The following is a 19,779-nucleotide window of genomic DNA, read 5'->3' on the forward strand; positions in this document are numbered from 1 at the left end:
TTGTAGTGTTTCAGGTTGCAGTATTTGCCTATTGTTTTCTGGGCTGAACTGAAATTGTTGGTTTCAAATCTTAAATGGTTTAGGACTCATTATTGAAGGAACTGTCTGGTTATATGAACTAGGCCACTTAAGGCCCATTTGGAGATGGCTTTGTTCTGTATTGCTTTTAAATTATGGAATATATTTTCTCCAGAACAACAACTGGCCTCCATTATTTTAGCTTAATAAAAAGTATCAGGACATAATTTTTATTCAGTTGATATTTTCTACTTATTTCCAGTATTTTATTCATTTAAAGTTCTATGCTTTGTTCATTAATAACATTGCAATGCATATTTCTATAAACTTTACCAACACAGTGGTCAATTAATTAAGTATAAAATAAAAAAGTAATTTCCAATAGTTTCTTTTTCTGTTTGGTAGGTAAACTTGTTAACATAGATACAAACTCCTTAAGGTCCATGAGACCGGGATTTGAAGATACAATCCGCCGTTGCATTCAGAGATTTTTATGCCAAAATGAAGGTCAGCCCTGGTCAAACAAGCGGCACTATCAGGAAGGTAAAATCTGGGGTTTCAAAGCCTTTGAGGGGTTAATTTAATGAAAAGGGGACATTCATTTCTAGGACCAATTTAAAACAAGTGAATCATTGTCTTGGAAGATCTAATTGGAACATGTATTTTCATATGAAGTATCAATTGATGTCTAATTACGTCAGATATGATAAGAAGATAAGCCTTTCTTCCACTGTTAAGGGGCAGAAATGTGTGATTGAAGCCTGACAGGCTTGAGGCACCCTTTTAGATCTTTGTTGTTGTTGTTCAGTCATTAAGTCGTGTCCGACTCTTCGTGACCCCATGAACCATATCGCACCAGGCCTTCCTGTCCTTCACTGCCTCCCTGAGTTTGCTCAGTTTCATGCTCATTGCTTCAATGATGCTATCTAATCATCTCATCCTCTGCCATCCTCTTCTCCTTTTGCCTTCAATCTTTCCCAGCATCAGGGTCTTTTCCAAAGAGTCCTCTCTTCACGTTAGGTGACCAAAGTATCTGAGCTTGAGCTTCGTTGCTGTCAAAAATATGTGCTGCTGAATTTCATCACTGCTGTCAGGTGATGCTTTGGGGTCATAAAATGGGTACTGGCAGATGACATATGTAGCTTGCAAATAGTTCCTGCTTGCTTTAATAAAAGCCTGGCCCCTCCAATTGAGAGTCTCTATTTCTGCAGATAAAATAGTATTACAATGAAACCTGGGCAAAATAGGGCTAGCTCTGTTGCCTATTGACATATATGCTGTCTTTTTTCCCCCAAAAATGTGCAAATTCATACAGTGGGGCAAAAAAGTATTTAGTCAGTCACCAATTGTGCAAGTTCTCCCATCATGTGCAAGATGAGAGAGGCCTGTAATTTTCATCATAGGTATACCTCAACTATGAGAGACAAAATGGGGGAAAAAATCCAGAAAATCACAGTCTGATTTTTAAAAAATTTATTTGCAAATCATGGTGGAAAATAAGTGTTTGGTCAATATCAAAAGTTCATCTCAATACTTTGTTATATATCCTTTGTTGGCAATGACAGAGGTCAAACGTTTTCTGTAAGTCTTCACAAGGTTTTCACACACTGTTGCTGGTATTTTGGCCCATTCCTCCATGCAGATCTCCTCTAGAGCAGTGATGTTTTGGGGCTGTCGCTGGGCAACACGGACTTTCAGCTCCCTCCAAAGGTTTTCCATGGGGTTGAGATCTGGAGACTGGCTAGGCCACTCCAGGACCTTGAAATGCTTCTTACGAAGCCACTCCTTCATTGCCCGAGCGGTGTGTTTGGGATCATTGTCATGCTGAAAGACCCAGCCACGTTTCATCTTCAATGCCCTTGCTGATGGAAGGAGGTGTTCACTCAAAATCTCACGATACATGGCCCCATTCATTCTTTCCTTTACACGGATCAGTCGTCCTGGTCCCTTTGCAGAAAAACAGCCCCAAAGCATGATGTTTCCACCCCCATGCTTCACAGTAGGTATGGTGTTCTTTGGATGCAACTCAGCATTCTCTCTCCTCCAAACACGACGAGTTGAGTTTAGCCCAAAACATTCTACTTTGGTTTCATCTGACCATATGACATTCTCCCAATCCTCTTCTGGATCATCCAAATGCTCTCTAGCAAACTTCAGACGGGCCCGGACATGTACTGGCTTAAGCAGGGGGACATGCCTGGCACTGCAGGATTTGAGTCCCTCGCAGCATAGTGTGTTACTGATGGTAGCCTTTGTTACTTTGGTCCCAGCTCTCTGCAGGTCATTCACTAGGGCCCCCGTGTGGTTCTGGGATTTTTGCTCACCATTCTTGTGATCATTTTGACCCCACAGGGTGAGATCTTGCATGGAGCCCCAAATCAAGGGAGATTATCAGTGGTCTTATATGTCTTCCATTTTCTAATTATTGCTCCCACAGTTGATTTCTTCACACCAAGCTGCTTGCCTATTGCAGATTCAGTCTTCCCAGCCTGGTGCAGCTCTACAATTTTGTTTCTGGTGTCCTTCGACAGCTCTTTGGTCTTGGCCATAGTGGAGTTTGGAGTGTGACTGTTTGAGGTTGTGGACAGGTGTCTTTTATACTGATAACAAGGTCAAACAGGTGCCATTACTACAGGTAATGAGTGGAGGACAGAGGAGCCTCTTAAAGAAGTAGTTACAGGTCTGTGAGAGCCAGACATCTTGCTTGTTTGTAGGTGACCAAATACTTATTTTCCACCATGATTTGCAAATAAATTCTTTAAAAAACAGACAATGTGATTTTCTGGATTTTTTCCCCCATTTTGTCTCTCATAGTTGAGGTATACCTATGATGAAAATTACAGGCCTCTCTCATCTTTTTAAGTGGGAGAACTTGCACAATTGGTGGCTGACTAAATACTTTTTTGCCCCACTGTACAGGGAAGCTATTGTTTTTTTGTTGTCTTTCATGTGTATGTGTTTTAGGCAAAGGTTAGCAGGCAACAAACTTGAATCTTTTAATGTGTATCTTATTTTTCAAGCAACTATTTTTGTAACATGAAATATGAACAGGAAGGTGCTCTTCTAATAAAAATCTGTTTTTCCTAACAGCTTACATGCAAGGCATTGCTGAAACTCCACTATACCGGTTCTCTTTAGCAGATGGAACAATAGTGACAGCACAAACAAAAAGTAAACTATTCCGAAATCCAGTTACCAATGACCGTCATGGGTTTATCTCTACCCACTTTCTACAAAGGTAAAATTACTATTACATTTAGGATTTCCTTCATTAAGCACTTATTTGAGCAGAATTTGAGATATTAACATTGGTATGTGAATAGCCTAATAATTAAGTTCAGGTTCAGATAATGATTTTCATGGAAAAAGACTGCTTTTCTGTTTGTAAGCCAGGACAAATAGGAAAACAAGATGACCAGATAAGTCTTGCTAGGGAATGCATCCTTTCTTTTCAACACATTGTCTGCATGGCAAAGATGAGATGGTGTCTTATTTCATAGTAAAGTACATATGCAGATGATTTTTATTGAAAATTTCCACCCCTCAGTTACACCTTTGGCTGTAATCTAGTATTATCTAGTTGGTTCAGCAATGTGGATAATTAAGCAACTGGGTTTGTTCAAATCTTGTGGTTAAAAAAATCAGCAGTTGAATCTGAAGGGAAAAGCAGTTTTTCCCCATGAATACTACTTATTATCTTCAAAATGCTATAGGGTTTTGCTTAGAGGTAGTAAAATGGTAGTCCTGTGTGTTATTTCAGTGGGCTTCTGCAATATCTGAGGCTCTGTTGAGCTAATCTCAAGAGAATAGAAATGAAGAAGAAAATGTGCTTGCTTTTCTTCCTTATCCATTTTTTTAGAAATAGAACCCCCTGCAACTGCTGGCTTGGATAACATGTCATTTTGTGGGCAGAGAGTATAATCAGGGTTTGGATTCAATGGAATTACAGTCCCTCCCATGCCCACTTGGTACAGCCCGTTTAGTTTCTTTCTTTTGTTTTAAAAAATAATATATGCAATGAAGTTTTCAACTCTTGGCTTCTCCAGAAGGTTGGGACAGGGGACGTGATAGCACGTTCTTCATTACATCATCATACAAATGATACAATTTACAAATCCATCCCAAGAGCAGAGCATGCTTGTGTGCCTGGTATTCCTCCCCCCCCCAAAAGGGCCATATATTTCTACCCTAACTTGCCAAATCATTAGAGAGTCTCATGGCATTGAATGCCAGAAGGTATTGGTTTGTGTAAATTCCAATGAAGACAGAAATATTCTTTCTTTTCATCAGTAACAGTGTAATCCTGTATATATCTCCTTAGAAGTAAATTCAGTTTATTACTATGAGATTATGGTAATTGCTTTTACTAGTTAAGGGAGATTTGGTGTCCTGTTAATTCCTCCCAGCATGAAGATGTTCCTTTTTTCTTTATACAGAAATTAGTTTTGGCTAGATTATTCTCATTTTCCATATCTCATATCTCATTCTTTGATGACTTAAAAAAAGCAAGTGATATAGTTGCTATTACAGTTAGAGAACATGCCCCTGTGAAACTTACTGAATTTTTGATAACAGTTTAAATACATTGGAAGTGGTCTTTGAATATATCCTTAAGGAATAATACAATTTTTTGTATCTGTATCAGTTTTATTTTATGCCATTGTAAGAAATTTGAGGGTTCTTTGATTCACATAATTTCTTCTTATCCAATCATGCCTCCCTTTTGCTTTCAAGTTACAATATATATTAACATAGCCTTGGGGAAAAATATCAGTAATTAAAGATGTGAATGTGAGGTTGAATTGCACTCATAAAATTTGACATTTAATGAAGAACTATGGCTTTACTGAACCTAAGGTTGGCAAAAAGTATTATTTTATGTAGAAATTTATACTCCCAATGTTAAGGAATAGATTCAATATATATGTTTTAATCATTTTTTAAAAAATGTTGCTATATTCTAAAAATTAGAAGACGGAACAATGTGTTTCAGTGTTGTTTAGATTTAATAATAAGCATTTGTTATGTTTGATATCATATGGATCTTTTTTCTTAATATTTTTTTTCCCATTTCTAAAATTTTAATCACACTAATGTATGTAGTTTCTTACTGTATTAATACTAGTGTATTTGCCCTTTTTGTTATACTTTCCTAATAATTTTTTTAATTAAAAAGTTAAAACAATAATAATGAAAAACAATCAATTATCTTGTGTATCAAGCAGCAACCAATAACCCAGTCACAACCTTCCTACTGCAGGCAGGATCAGTTCAATGACATCAGACTCCCAAAGCCCCCTGAATAAGTAATTTTTTTAATGCTTTCCAAAAACCCAAAAGGAATGAGGCTGACCTGATCTCATGGGGAATGTGGTTCCAAAAAAGGGGGGCAGCAACTGAGAAGCCCAGTCCCCTTGTCCCTAGGGGTAGTGACCTGGAGGGAGCCTCCCCTTCTTGATCTCACTGGATGTGCAGAAGCCACTGGGAGTAAGTGGTGCCATTTGACTCATTTACCCATGAAAACCTTACATTATGGGATAATCCTATTTAAAAATAGTGAAGAAATCCATTTTCTGGAGACACTAAGCCACTGCCCCTCCTCCTCCTCCTCCTCCTCCTCCTCCTTATTATTATTATTATTATTATTATTATTATTATGGATGAGCTCAATTCTGAGGAAGCCATTTCTAAAATTTTACCAGAATTGAAAATTAAGTTTAATTTTCCACAGAGTGCTTCTTGGCATATTATTGAATTTTAGCATTTGTTGTTCTGTCTGTTTAATCCAGATGTATTTTTGCTTCTGAAGTTCTACAGTGGTTGGAGGCTTTGAAAGAATTAATTCTGGTTCCTTGGCCAATAACCCTTTCTTACAGGAAGTTGAAGAAAGTTGTTTTTAGTTGCTTATGTGAGCTCTTGAAAAATGAACTTGAATGTCCTACCATGGTAAACTTGTGGAGGTTTGCTTTAAATAATATGAAAGTCGTTTCCTCTGATCTTAACATGAAGTTAATGTGTTGGTTTTAGAGAAATTTTAAATAAGAGTTAGTTGCAATTACCTTCTTGCTGGAGATGCATCTCAGGAGTTGGAACAGTAATTTGTATGATTTGGACATGTCTTGTTACTGTCATATTTTGACCTAAATTCAACAAGATTGTTAATATAATTCTTGATTGATCATGTTTTTTTTGGCTATATCTTTAGTACTTGGAATCTATCAAGACATCAGGATTTTTGTATTTTGAAGACTTGGGGGCCAGGTAAAAAGGCTTAAGTAGAAGAGTAATTCGTTGGAAAGAGAAATCTACACCTGATTTGCAGCAATGGATTGCTGTTGATGTAATGATTATCAATTTTTGTTTTTACAAAGGAAAAGAAAGAAGAAATTCTAAGAAGCTGGTCAATTTTGGGGAGTTCTAATTATGCCATAATTTTTCAAGCGTTTTTTCTTTCCTTTTCTTCTTTTTAATGTTGAGATATTGAATTATATTGTTAACACTATTGTATGCATATTTTTCTTCTGTATGTTTAATATAACAAAATGAAAAAGTGGATTTGGAGTCTGATTGGTACTGTATTCCTGTGTTCAACTTTTCAGAGAACAAAATGGATATCGACCAAATCCTAATACAGTGGGACAGAACATAAGAGCATCTACAACTATGAGCACAAATTCATGTGGTGGTGTTATGAATATGATGACTGGGCAAAATATACCTCTTCAAAACAGGAACTATGGCTTGGGAGATCCTAACATAATGGGGCAGATGAGTGGTGTTAGATATGGAGGTCCAGGAACCATGGGATCAATGAACTGTGGGCAAGGAATGCAGTCTTTTCCTTATCAAACTAATTATGGATTAAATATCAGCAGTCCACCACATGGCAGCCCAGGCTTGAATGCCAGTCAACCGAATATAATGATATCGCCTAGGAATCGTGGGAGTCCAAAAGTGAATTCACATCAATTTTCTCCTGTACCAGGTAAATTGGTTTTTCTAAGTAATATTCCATTTCAGAATATAAAATGATATATTACCCGTTTATCTACTGAAGATTACTCTGAATTCTTACTGTAACTCAGTCTTTAAAAATATCCCTTGTAGTGTGTTGAAACATAAACCTAGAATTTGATTTACTCAAATTTATTATGACATTATTCTTTGTGAAAAACATTGCATGGAAAGTTTTGCATTATTTTCCCTTTTTTCAAATATTTATGAACTATTTCAAATATTTATGAATTATTTTTATTAAATACCTGGTACTTCACTAAAACATGTTAATAAATGCAGATATAGATACTTTCTCCAACATCAGTCTCACTTTCATATAGGTGTACACTCTCCAATGGGACCTGCCGGCAATACTAGCAGCAACAACTTTTCAAGCAGCTCTCTTAGTGCTCTTCAGGCCATTAGTGAGGGAGTTGGAACAACTCTCCTATCCACACTTTCTTCACCAGGTCCTAAACTGGACAGTTCTCCAAATATGAATGTTCCTCCACAAAGCAAAATGGGGAGCCAGGATTCAAAAAGCCCCCCTGGCATATTTTGTGAACAAAATCAAGTGGAAAGTTCTATGTGCCAGTCAAACAGCAGGGACTCTAATAGTAACAAAGATAGCAAAGAGGAGAGCCTTGAAGGTGCTGATCAGAGGGGACCAGCTGAAACCAAAGGACATAAAAAACTTCTTCAATTACTAACTTGTTCCTCGGAGGAGAGAGGGCAGTCAACCCTTTCAAATTCTCCCTTGGACTCCAGCTGCAAGGAATCTTCTACCAATGCTACAAGTCCTTCATCTGGTGTTTCATCTTCTACATCTGGAGGAGTTACTTCATCAAATATGCAGGAGAAGCATAAGATTTTACATAAGTTGCTACGAAATGGTAATTCTCCAGCAGAAGTAGCAAAAATCACAGCTGAAGCTACTGGTAAAGATCCATTTCATGATACTAACACAGTTTCCTGTGGCGAAGTAATGAAACAGGAACAGATGAGTCCCAAAAAGAAAGAGAACCATGCTCTGCTTAGATACTTGCTTGATAAGGATGATGGAAAAGACCCACTTTTAAAGGACATTAAACCTAAAATTGAAACTCTGGACACCAAGATGGGACAGTGTTGTAGTTCTGCCATACCTACATCAAGTAATGAAAAAGAGATGAAAATAAAGACAGAACCCACAGAAGAGGTAGAGTATGAGTATTCAAGTGTTAAGCAGAATCTGCTAAAATTCACAGGCTATTTTGATAAGCTGGGTCTTCTTGAAAATTCTAACAATCCATGGACAATTAAAACTCCAGAGGGAGTTGTTTTACATTGTTCAGCTTCAGTTCTTAACTTAGTTATATAACAGCAATTTTCTTTGTTTTTAGATTTTACATGCCTAGTCCCAGGTGGAACCAATTCTGAAGAGGCATTGCTTTCTGTATGAGAAAAGCTGGAATAACTCTTTTAAGTAGATGCCTCCCACCCATGGGATTTGAAGAACTTAGAAATAGTTCTTTTTTCTGAGTTATCCCTTAAATGGGTAGTGCGCATGGGTTTACAGAACAGTTCTTTTTATTCTTCCCAGTCAAAACATACTCTGCGATTATTTCTCCAGACTTTGTTTTTGTTGATTTAAAAGTTAATGCTAAGTCTCAGAGGTATATGTTTTTGAGTCTATATTAGCTTATAAAATTCACTCTAGAAATTTAAAAGCTAAATTCATTTTTAAAATGTTGATTTGCAGATGAGTGGCGATTTGGTGGATAATTTAGATGCAATTTTGGGTGATCTAAATAGCTCAGATTTTTGCAATAATCCTGTACCTACAAATGGAGTTAATATGGGGAATAAGCCACCTCTGTGCCAAGGAAGTACACCAATGGGTAAGGAATTATTTGTGCTCTGGGTTCACGAAATAGCTATTACATTGATTAAATGTCCTTTAAAGCAATTTTTAATTTAGTTTAGCTTAGTTTAAATGTCCTTTAAAACAGTTCCTTAGTTAAAAAAAAAAATCTCCTTCCCCTACAATAGTTTTGTTCTTCCCCTCCATTGCAGCTGGCAGATTGACACTGTTGATCAGGGAAGGTGGACATGGATCTGTATGGCTCTTTGTTTATGAATTAGTGAAATCATGAGAGTGGTTTATTTTTAATGTTAGATTGCTTATTACAGATAATCTCAATTTAGAAAAACAAGACAGAACAGAAACATGCACCAAGGTCCTACCTTAGGTAGTTTTAATTTTTTTCTTTCAGTAAAGCAGTGTCTTACATTTAATATGATGTTTTTACCTTTCTTTTTGTATATTAGTTTATTTTTGTAAAACTTTATAGAGTTGGATATGTAGCTGTAGAAGGCCATTAATACAAACCGTACAGATCCAAGGAGAAATATTTAAATTCATATATTGGAATATAAGATTTTTCTGGAGCATTTCACCATATTTCCTTAATAATAATAATTGAATACACATACAGACACATTTTTTACAGATAATGCATTTACAATTTCTTTTAATTTTTCAATAGGTGTCAGAAGTCCCCAGTCTAGGCAGACCACCCGCCCTCCTTTCAACAGAGCCATGTCTTTAGATAGTCCTATATCAGTGGACTCTGTCTCATCAGTGAGAAGTGTCAATTCATATTCCATGTTACAGAAGCAAAATATGGTGGCTGAGAGACCAAGAATGATTGAAAATCAAGAAAATTTTGGAGCCAATATGGGTTTGTTTGTTAATTCCCTTTTTTACCTTAAACAGTATCCCAGAATTTTAATAAACTGTATCTGTATGATCAAAAGATGATTTGCAATCTGCCAGCATACTGATATTGTAAACTGTAGATTGGTTGGTTTGAAAATTTGAGGTTTGAAGCAACAAATATTGACATGACTATTCCTCTACTGTGGAGGCCAGAGCATTTGGTGCATAAAGTGCAGAGTGGATAGAAGAGTGAAGCAGAAAATCACTTCTGAAAGATGGATTCCCTGTAAGTTTGAAACGCAGACGTATTTTGAACAAGTGCAAGTATGAATCATAGTTTAGGCTATTTGAAATGTACCCCAACCTAAAAGGTTTGGCCCTTCGGATGGAAATCTCTGCATATCTTACAAAATGTTCCTGTCCAGGAGTTTCCTGACTTTCATATGTTGGTAGTGCAGTTGGAATCCAGAGGTAGAAAAGCCATTGTGTAGTCTTTCCCAAATCTAAATTTTCAGTAAACTCTAGTTTCAGCACATACGAGGTTTGGGAAAAAATGCCTTAATATGTGCAATACTTTCAGTCCTGGCCTATAATTACAGTCTGGGGGTGGGGTGGGATGGGGAAGCAGAAATGCTTGTTTTAGCAAAATGGACTGTATTCTATATTTCTCAGTAAAAAAAGTAAAATTCTTTAAATATGTTAATTCTTCCAGGGGTGTCTAACAGAAATGTCTCTGTGAATCAGCATTCAGCAAGTGATTGGAGTTTACAAAATTCAAAACTGAACAGGATGGAACCTACAGCTTCTGGTTCAATGGCAAGGGCCGGGTCAGACTGCAGCCCTTCTCTTGCCAGGTCCTCCACGGGAGGATCCATGTCTGGCTTGCCCATGAGGTCAAATAGTATGCCTGGCACCAGATCAGTGCTCCAACAGCAAATGATCCATATGAGTGAGTTATTACAACTGCTAATTACTGAAACCCTTGGTTATTAGTATTTCAGATCTTGGGCACAGCCATAATTTCTGAAACTTCTTAAGATTTTCAGCAAGAAAAAGAAAATTATAAAAATGGAACTCTGGAATCCCCCTTCTCTTTCTATGCCCCCCCCCATATTTTTTTTCCCAGCCACTAATTGCCACTTGGATATTTTTATACTTTACTCTGGATGTTTTTATTCATTTATGTTTGGATCAGACTCTGAGACTTGTTATAATTTAGATCTAAATCAATTTGTACATGAAATATGCTACCATAATATATCTTGTACTGTGCTCTTTCAAAGGGATGTAACTTCAGTTATTTATTAATAACTATGGTGTTTTTTTTATTAAGATGGTTATATCACTGTTCAATATTTGTTGTTTCTGCAAATGAAACAATTGTGGATCATCTTGGGCCAGTTAAATGTTTGCAATTTGCAGAAAGCCCTTGAGCTGACTGGAAGAAGAATCCTGGTTTTGCTTTTTCTGCACCAGGTCAAAGTCCATCTTTCGTCTTTGATACCAAGTGAAACACCAATATAGCACATTTAAGTAATATAGCTGATTTAATTTGTATAGCAATTTTGAACTGATTTTACAAATTTTATAAATGTATTGTTTTGAATTTCTTTTATAGGGACAAATGATATTAATATAGGAATGGGAGGGAGTCCTTATGCACATCCAGGACCACCTAACCAGCCAAATGTATGGCCTGACAGCATGGTCTCCATGGAACAAGGACCTCAAGGTTTGCAAGACAGGTAATAATTGCTAGTTAGTTGATTACTTTATTGTTTGGCTACAGTCAAATAACAAAAATATTTTGATCAAACCAGAAAAAAGATTTCTCTAAATGCACACTAATTCAATGTATTACTTTATGAAGATTTTATTGTATGATAATTTATATTACATAGGATGGATGCCTCATCTTTTGAAACATTTGTCTATTGAATAGTGATTTTTTTCACCCTATTATGTATAGAAATGTTTGAAATGTATTCATTCATTCATTCATTCATTCATTCATTCATTCATTCATTCATTTGGCTGGTATGTCCATCCACTTGCCAGGTGACTGAGCAGTTACTGATTGATTATGTACCATCAAATTGGTGTTAGCTCTTACCAATGACATAGATCATCACCAAGATGATAAGATCTCCCAATGGTGTACACACTGCTGCTGTAATTGAGTCCATCCACCTTGCTGCTGGTTGTCCTCTTCTTCTCTTTCCTTCCCACCTTTCCCATTATGGACTTCTCAAGGGAGCTGAGGTTTTGCATATATCCAAAATGCAATAATTTGAGCCTAGTCATTTTTATCTTGAGGGAGAACTCTGGATTGATTTCTTCTGTGATCCATTTGTTTGTTTCTTGGCTATCCATGGTTTTCTCAAGAGCTTATCCAACGCTGAAGTTCAAAAGCATTAATACTATCTCCATCCTACTTCTTTAAAGTCCAGCTTTCACTTCCATAGGGAGTCACAGGGAAAACCCTTGCCTGTACGATTCTATAATCAATGAAGCACATATTGACTTTGTTTTGGTTATCCAGCATGCATCAGCAGTAATCTCTCATGTTCCTTGGACTTTTCTGAAAACAGCTGGAACATATGGCATCTCCCTTTCCATGTAGGGCTCTTGTTAGCATGTGATATTAAGGATATTGTGTGATAGTTTGTGTGCACTGTAAAATTTCCTTTCTTTGGTATTGGTATGTAGACTGAACTATTCCAATAGTTGGTCATTGTGTTATTTTCCAAATTTGATGGCATAGTGAGATTAGAACCTTTACTGATTCTTTTTCTGCTGCTTGCCATATTTCTGTAAATATTCCATCAGTTCCTATAGCCTTCCAATTAGTTATGACCAGAGTTCTGCTTTAACTTCAGTACTAGAGGTTCTTTTAAATAGGGAATGTCTTCTAAGGTATCTGTAAAGACACCTGCACCATACAGAATTTCAGTATATCTCTGATCTTTTTGAATAAGTTATTATGTGTCCTTGGCATTCTTTACCAGGCAATTTAAGGTTGGAACCTCCTGAGTTTGGAGATCTTTTGGAAAACTTTCCTTTTTTTTCCGTGTCTATTTCCATCTTTGATGTCTTTACAAATATCATTATACTGCTTCTTGTCTCTTCTTACTTCTCTCTGAAATTCTTTGATGAATTCCTTCTTGAGATCTTTGTCTTTCTTGGTTTTTTCTTCTTGGGATCTCTTCTCTTCTTGGCCATTTCTACCATTTCCAATTCAGTTTGCAGTCTTCAGTTTCTTCATCTTTGGCAGTCTGTTTTCACATTCATCCTTAACTTCTTTGATTTCATCCCATAGTTACTCTGGTTCTCTATCAATAAGGTTCAGGACTTCAAAGTCATTCCTGATGTTATTCTTGAAATTGGTGGGTATATGCTTAATATTACATGAGTAGTTTGTGATTTTTTTCCACATCAGTCCCTCACTATGTCTTTGCTGTTATTACTGAGCTCTTCCACCTCTTTGTACCAGTAATATAACCAATTTGGTTTCTTGTGCTCTGTCACATGATGCCCCTGTGTATAGGTGTCATTTTGGTTGTTTGAAGAATGTATTAGCAATGAAGAAATCATTGGATTGCAGAAACTGATTAGTCATTCTCCTGCTTCATTTCTGTTTCTTAAACCATGCAGTCCAACTACACTTTCCTCCCTAGTTAGTATATATATATTTGGATATTAATATGTCCAAATTTGGCATTCCAGTCTCGAGTGAACAAGCAGCAAATTTTGCTTTTATGTTCTGTTAATTTCAGATTGACTTTCACCATAAAACCTGCCAACCTCCTCTTCTTCTGCATCCATGGTTGGAGTATGAACCATCATATTAAAGGGTTGTCTCTGAAGTCTAATTAATATTATTTGGTCATTGACTGGATTGTACCCAAGTACTGTCTTTGCTGTATCCTTACTGAGTATGAAAGTACCACTCTTCTTTTCTTTTCTTTTCTTTTCTTTTCTTTTCTTTTCTTTTCTTTTCTTTTCTTTTCTTTTCTTTTCTTTTCTTTTCTTTTCTTTTCTTTTTCCTGGGTAGTAAACAGTATGATTTATTGATGGAAAGTATTCAGTTCCAGGTCATTTCAATTAGTTGATACCTAAGATGCCAATTTTAACTGGCTGATGCCTAATTGTGTAGTTAGTTCATTTCATCCTTCACCTGGTTAAGCTTTCCCATGTTCATACGTTTCCATGTTCCAACTGTAATTCTGTCTTTGCAGCTTCGGATTTTGTTTTCCTGTATGGCAACATCAGCAACTAAATATCTGGAAAGCTTTTATCTAGCGCATCATAAACATGATTAGTATTCTGAAAGATTCTCAGCTTTTCCTCAGTAGCATGTTGAGTGCCATCTGACCTGAGGGGCCCATCATCTGGCACTATGTGGTCAGTCACTTTATCTTGCATATCCATGTGGTTTTCTTGGTAAAATACAGGAATCGTTTATCTTTGCCTTCTTTCACACAGTATGAAATGATGCCTTAGCCATTTTCACTAAAGGGATCATCAGCCTCCAGCATCTTTCTATATTACTGCTGCCTAATATAAGTCCCAACTTTCTTTAACTGGGCAGCTGGGATGATTTTCCGCCTTGGATGACCTTGCTGGGAGTCTCAGTGTATACTCCCAATGTTCTTCTCTCATACCTCCCAGGAACACCCCCCCCCCAGGATGAGGCAATATAGCAGGACTTAGAGGGGTTGGGTAGCTAATAAGAATTAAAAACATCAGATATGAAGGAAAACATTTAAAAGTATGGGGCAGAGAAGAATATACTATTTTGTTTTGAAGTGTGACACACTTACAATAAAATAAAATTGGATGAGAAAAGTTATGTTATGTTTCCATTGTGCTTTGCAGATGGACTTCTTTAAGTTCATTTGTTATTCTGAGAAACACAGAAGAATGTTGTTAGGTTTTTTTTAGGGAGTATACTCATTATGGTCTGCCTCAGAAATCACATTCTCAGCTACATAAATAATGGGGATGAGCATTGTACCCACACACACCTCTGATCCTGTTTTTAATATCTTAACTGGTAAGTTAACATTAAATCATAAGCACAAAACAGAATCTGGAACATGATTCAGTGGGACAACTGGAAATGCCAGTCTTGCATACATTCACAGTGTAATATGTTATTGCTTATGTCTGAACCAGTGTGTTGGTCTAGTAAGATCTTTTTTTCAGATTCAGGATGACAAATTCTTATGTGCCGGTACCAATGTCTTTACTGTCTTCCTCTCTCATGTTTCCCAGGGACTCTTCAGAATTAATCTTGGCAGAGAAGTTCTTGCTTTTAATATACAAGATACTGCTCATTTTCAACATTTGTCTTTCCTAGGCAGTTAGTTAGAAATTCCTTGGATGAACTGTTATATACTACTCCAAACGTAGATGGCCAAAGCGATGAAAGAGCTCTGCTAGATCAACTGCATACATTGTTGAGCAATACAGATGTTACCAGCCTCGAAGAAATTGATAGAGCCTTAGGGATTCCTGATCTTGTAAATCAAGTAAGTCAGTGGTCCTCTTAAGCTCTTATTTTTCAGCTAGCTGAATATGCTTTAAGGCTGTGAGGAAATTCCTAGTACAGTTCTTTCTCTACAACATTATAGATACTTTTCTTGTATGAGAATTGATTTTACATTGTAGACCTCTGTTACACCTCCCCCTCTCCCCAAACTGAGCACAGTTCAAGTTCAGTTTATTGTTGTCCATTGGGAATTCTTTTCAGTTCTAAGCATCCATTAAAAGCAGAAGGTTAATTAAGCTATTGATAGACTCAGTTCATTTCACTAGATTACAAATGATGCAGACACAAGATATTGCAGAACCACAATTAAAATTTGGAAAGTCATAGTGAGAAGAAGGCTCCATTTAACAAATTAAGGCAAATTCTTTTGGTTTTGGTACTTGTTCCATTATACAATTGCATCATTGTAATGAGGTATGTACATACCTTTTCTATATTAGCAAATGTGGTACTATAACATTTTACTAATGACAGATCTAAGTGAATAATACCAGATTGCCAAAATTGCCAGGTGGATGATAAATACCGTTAACATAAATTTGAATGGAAAGAGTCAATGGAGCTAAGAAATGTGATTTCTAGATTTTGTTATAACATTACTTAATAATTTTCATAGAACTGCCAGAAGAGATGCCAAGTTATGCCCTTCCTTCAAAAGCCATTACCATCTCCAGGTATATGTATATACATACATACATACACGCACACACACAATTTTTCAAATGCAAAATAAAATTGTTCACTATATGTCTATTAACATACGTAATATATTATTGCAGAGTGTGAAATAAGTTCTCTATTCTTTTAAAGGGACAAGCTTTAGAATCCAAACATGAAGCATTTCATGGCCAAGAATCTACAGTAATGATCGACCAGAAGCCTCCAATATATGGCCAGCCCTACCATGGGCCAGGAGCAGGAATGCCAGGTGGTTTCAGTAGCAGCATTCAGGGCCAACAGGCAGCCTTTAACTCAATGATGAATCAGATGAACCAGCAGAATAATTTTCCAGTGCAAACCATGCATCCCAGGGCAAATATCATGAGGCCCCGAACCAATGCGCCAAAGCAGCTCCGCATGCAACTCCAACAGAGGCTTCAAGGACAGCAGGTAACATGTTCTGACAAAGCAGGACTGCGCCCTTTACTAACAAAATGTAATACTTATTATTTTTTTCTCCTGTCCGAATGTTTAATGCCCACAGTAATAATTCATTCTTCATTACTGTACCTATGGCCTGTTCAGTTACGGTTGGGCCGGACAACCCATCAGCTACATACTTGCCCTTTGTGGGCCTACAGAAAATGCTGCCAACAATGAACTGCAAAATGGCAACGTTTTGCAGGCGTGATTTTTTTAAGCATGTTATTCTAAAATTACAACCTTTGGCATTTAGGTTGAGGAAATAATGGTTATTTCTCTGGAATTATATTTATTTATGTATTTGATTTTGAAGTTGCCCAACTCCATATCAACTCTAGGCTGCTCACAATATGGCAAAACAAAATTTTAAAATGCAGTACACAATAAATAATGAACAAAATAGGAAATCTGGTCAAACAGCACAGGAAAATGTATACAAAACACAACCAGCCGAATGCCTGGGAAAACAGTTAAGGCTTTCCGGAACAGGAAGGTGGGAGCCATATGGATTTCAGGGGGACCTCATTCTGGAGGCCAGGCACTACAACAGAGAAGGCATGCTTCCTGGGTCCTGATAGATGACACTGTTTAATGAAAGGGCTCCAGAGTTTGCCTATCCTGTTGGCTCATACCGGTCAGACAGAAACAATGGGAGATAGGCAGTCCCTCAAATAACTTGACCCTAGGCCATATAGGGTTGTATAGGTGATAACTAAACCCTTGTACCTGTAACCACACTGGCAACCAGTGTACCTAGTGAAGCAGGGGTGTCACATGGGCATACCAAAGCAAGCCTGTCACTGCCTGTGCTGCTGTATTAAGGACAGCTCCATATAGAGTGCATTGCAGTAGTCAAGTTGTGAGGTGACAAAGGGCTTGAGAGGCATCCAGTCCAGGAAGGGGTGGAACTGGTGCACCAGATGTAGCCATGCAAAGGCTTTCCTGGCCAGAGTTACCTACTGCTCTTCAAGTAGTAGCTGTGAGTCCAAGAAGACTCCCACATGGTGCACCATTCTTGAAGTGCAATCCCATCCGAGGGTTAAGATGGAAGATCCCCAGACCTAACCAGTTCTAACAACCACAGCCACTCAGTCTTGGTAGGATTGAGTTGGAGTCAGTTTCTCCCCACCCTGGCCCTCACAACCTCCAGGCACTGGGACAGGGTTTCAACAGCCTTGCTTGGCTAGCCTGGAGTCAAAAGGTATAAATGAGTATCATCAACTTACTGTTAATACTGGACCTCTAACTGGGAAGAGAGCATGCAGCTCTGTGGCAACCCACCAACACTAGCTGGAACTGCCCCTGAGGGAAGGAAGAGAGCTACCATAATATAGTGTCCCCAATTCCCAGTTCCCAGAGCTGGTCCAGCAGAATACTGAGGTCAACTGTATTGAAAGCCACTGAGAGATCAAGGAACACAAGGATGTGTTCTTCCATCCTGACTCCACCACGTAGTCAACAAGTGTGACCAAGGCTATCTCTGTACTGAACCCCACCCTGAAACCTGAAATGGGTCCAGATAATATGCTTCCTCAAGGGTCCTTTGCAATTGCAGCCTGAACACCTTCTCAATAACCTTCCCTAAAACATGAAAGTTGAAGATCGGACAGTAGTTCTCTAAAAAAGTTGGGTCCAAGGACATCCTCTTGAGGAGGGAATGTACCACTTCCTCCTCCAAGGTCAGGGGAACAACCACCTCCCTCAAGGATGGACAGCATGGACCCAACTACAATCACCTCCCTGTAATGATCCAGGAGGGGCTTGGATCCAACTAACAGGTGGCCAAACTAACAGCACAAAGAACCATGTCCACTTCCTCAAGAGTCACAGATTCAAACGTATCCTAGATCATTCTACTTTGGCCAGACCTGCCCAGTTGGAGTCCAACTCATCATGGATCTGAATGACTTTATTCACCAATAGCCAGAATATTCCTCACAGTGGTCCTGCAGATGGTCCTGGGGCCCATCCCTACATAACAGAGACCAGGTTATCCTACATTGGGCTGCTAGACAAATTATCAGCAGATGTGATAAGGATGAAGAAATATTGATGTTTCACTGACCTTATTGCCACAAAGTAATTCCTAACATGGGGTCTTATCCTTTCCACCCAACAAGGTAGACCAGACTAAGAAACCAATGCCATACAGGTCTGGACTACTTTTATTGTAATAGCTAGAGCAACAGAATTTTTCAAGTCTGCATGTGCTCCCCCGTCCCTCACTTTATCTTCGTATGAACTAGTGCGGGGCTTTTCTGAGATGTTTTTTCAAGTTTTGGTCTGGGCTCAAGACCCTCTTATCTGACTGTTGTTTTGGTAGCAGCTCTTCCTTCTGTCCTTCAAGGCCCTTCCATATTTCCTCTACATATCTGTAATGGATTGGATTTGCTCCGAGCCTTTCTCCAGTGGTGTTCCTGGCATCTCTTCTGGTGGGTCATCTCCTGGAGCTACTGAGTAACCAAAGGCACTCCAGGATTGTTACACTGGGAAAAGCTGCATAGGGGCAATGCAGTCCAAGGGCCTAGCCACTCACCCATTCCAGATGACAGCCAAAGCCTCAGCTGAACCACTAGCCAGATTCTCAAGGAAAACCCCAAACTCTGTCTGGAAACCCATAGAGTCCATCAGGCACCTGGGCAGGCCAATCAAATATGTCTTATATCCCCATGGGGAAGAATGGCACCAGCAAGTTGGAAGGCAACCAGGGAGTGATGTTTCCTCATAATTTCTCTGTTTTATAGAAATCTTTATGATGTATGTTCATGCAATTCTGTTATCTATTGTTTCCTATTTCTCAAGTTTCTGAATCAGACTCGTCAAACACTTGATATGAAAATGGAGAATACCAATCCTGGTGGTGCATCAGTGATGAGACCTGTTCTACCTCCCCAGATGGGATCACAAGTGAGTCATTAAGGCCATTATCTAGATCAACGTTTCTCATAGTAATTATATAGCAGAAATAAGACTGTACAAGGGCCTTCTACTTCCTGCTTTATTTACATTTTTGTTCCTCTCCATCTAACCATATTTTCATATTCTGTATTTGGACATTGGTACCTTCACTATATCAGCTGTTGAATCTTTGAATAAAAAGTTAAGTATTCTTCAAATTGACCCTGAATCCTGGTTTACATAGGCATGTCCAGGGTGTTGTTTTTTTTTTTTAATAACAGTACAGAAATTGCATGCTACTGCATTCTTCCAAGATAGTTTCTGAATTTGTCAAGCCTACAGCCTTGGATTTTCTGGGTGTTCACCTATTATTTCAGAATATTCTGTCCAGGGATTGAGCTAACCTGCTAATGCTGCCCTCTGCTGCATGGATTGTGTGATTTTGGCTACATAAATAGAGCAGGCAAAC

The 19,779-nt window shown here is 38.0% G+C and overlaps 1 protein-coding gene across 5 annotated transcripts in view; it reads left to right on the forward strand.

The window, feature by feature from the left end:
- Window positions 1–19,779, forward strand: part of NCOA3 (nuclear receptor coactivator 3) — a 113,649-nt gene that overhangs the window by 85,101 nt on the left and 8,769 nt on the right. For all 5 annotated transcript variants that reach the window (XM_088154091.1, XM_088154088.1, XM_088154092.1 and 2 more), the window contains 11 exons: window positions 424–561; window positions 3,109–3,256; window positions 6,618–7,003; window positions 7,356–8,212; window positions 8,756–8,894; window positions 9,543–9,737; window positions 10,428–10,664; window positions 11,334–11,460; window positions 15,078–15,249; window positions 16,080–16,379; window positions 19,215–19,319. In XM_088154091.1, the coding sequence (XP_088010217.1) occupies window positions 424–561; window positions 3,109–3,256; window positions 6,618–7,003; window positions 7,356–8,212; window positions 8,756–8,894; window positions 9,543–9,737; window positions 10,428–10,664; window positions 11,334–11,460; window positions 15,078–15,249; window positions 16,080–16,379; window positions 19,215–19,319 (2,804 nt within the window). The remainder of the gene's footprint in view (window positions 1–423; window positions 562–3,108; window positions 3,257–6,617; window positions 7,004–7,355; window positions 8,213–8,755; window positions 8,895–9,542; window positions 9,738–10,427; window positions 10,665–11,333; window positions 11,461–15,077; window positions 15,250–16,079; window positions 16,380–19,214; window positions 19,320–19,779) is intronic.

The sequence above is a fragment of the Python bivittatus genome, unplaced genomic scaffold, assembly GCF_059951505.1.
Source record: "Python bivittatus isolate LINGU-HERP-01145 unplaced genomic scaffold, Pbiv_v1 ctg000700_np1212, whole genome shotgun sequence".
NCBI lineage: Eukaryota > Metazoa > Chordata > Lepidosauria > Squamata > Pythonidae > Python > Python bivittatus.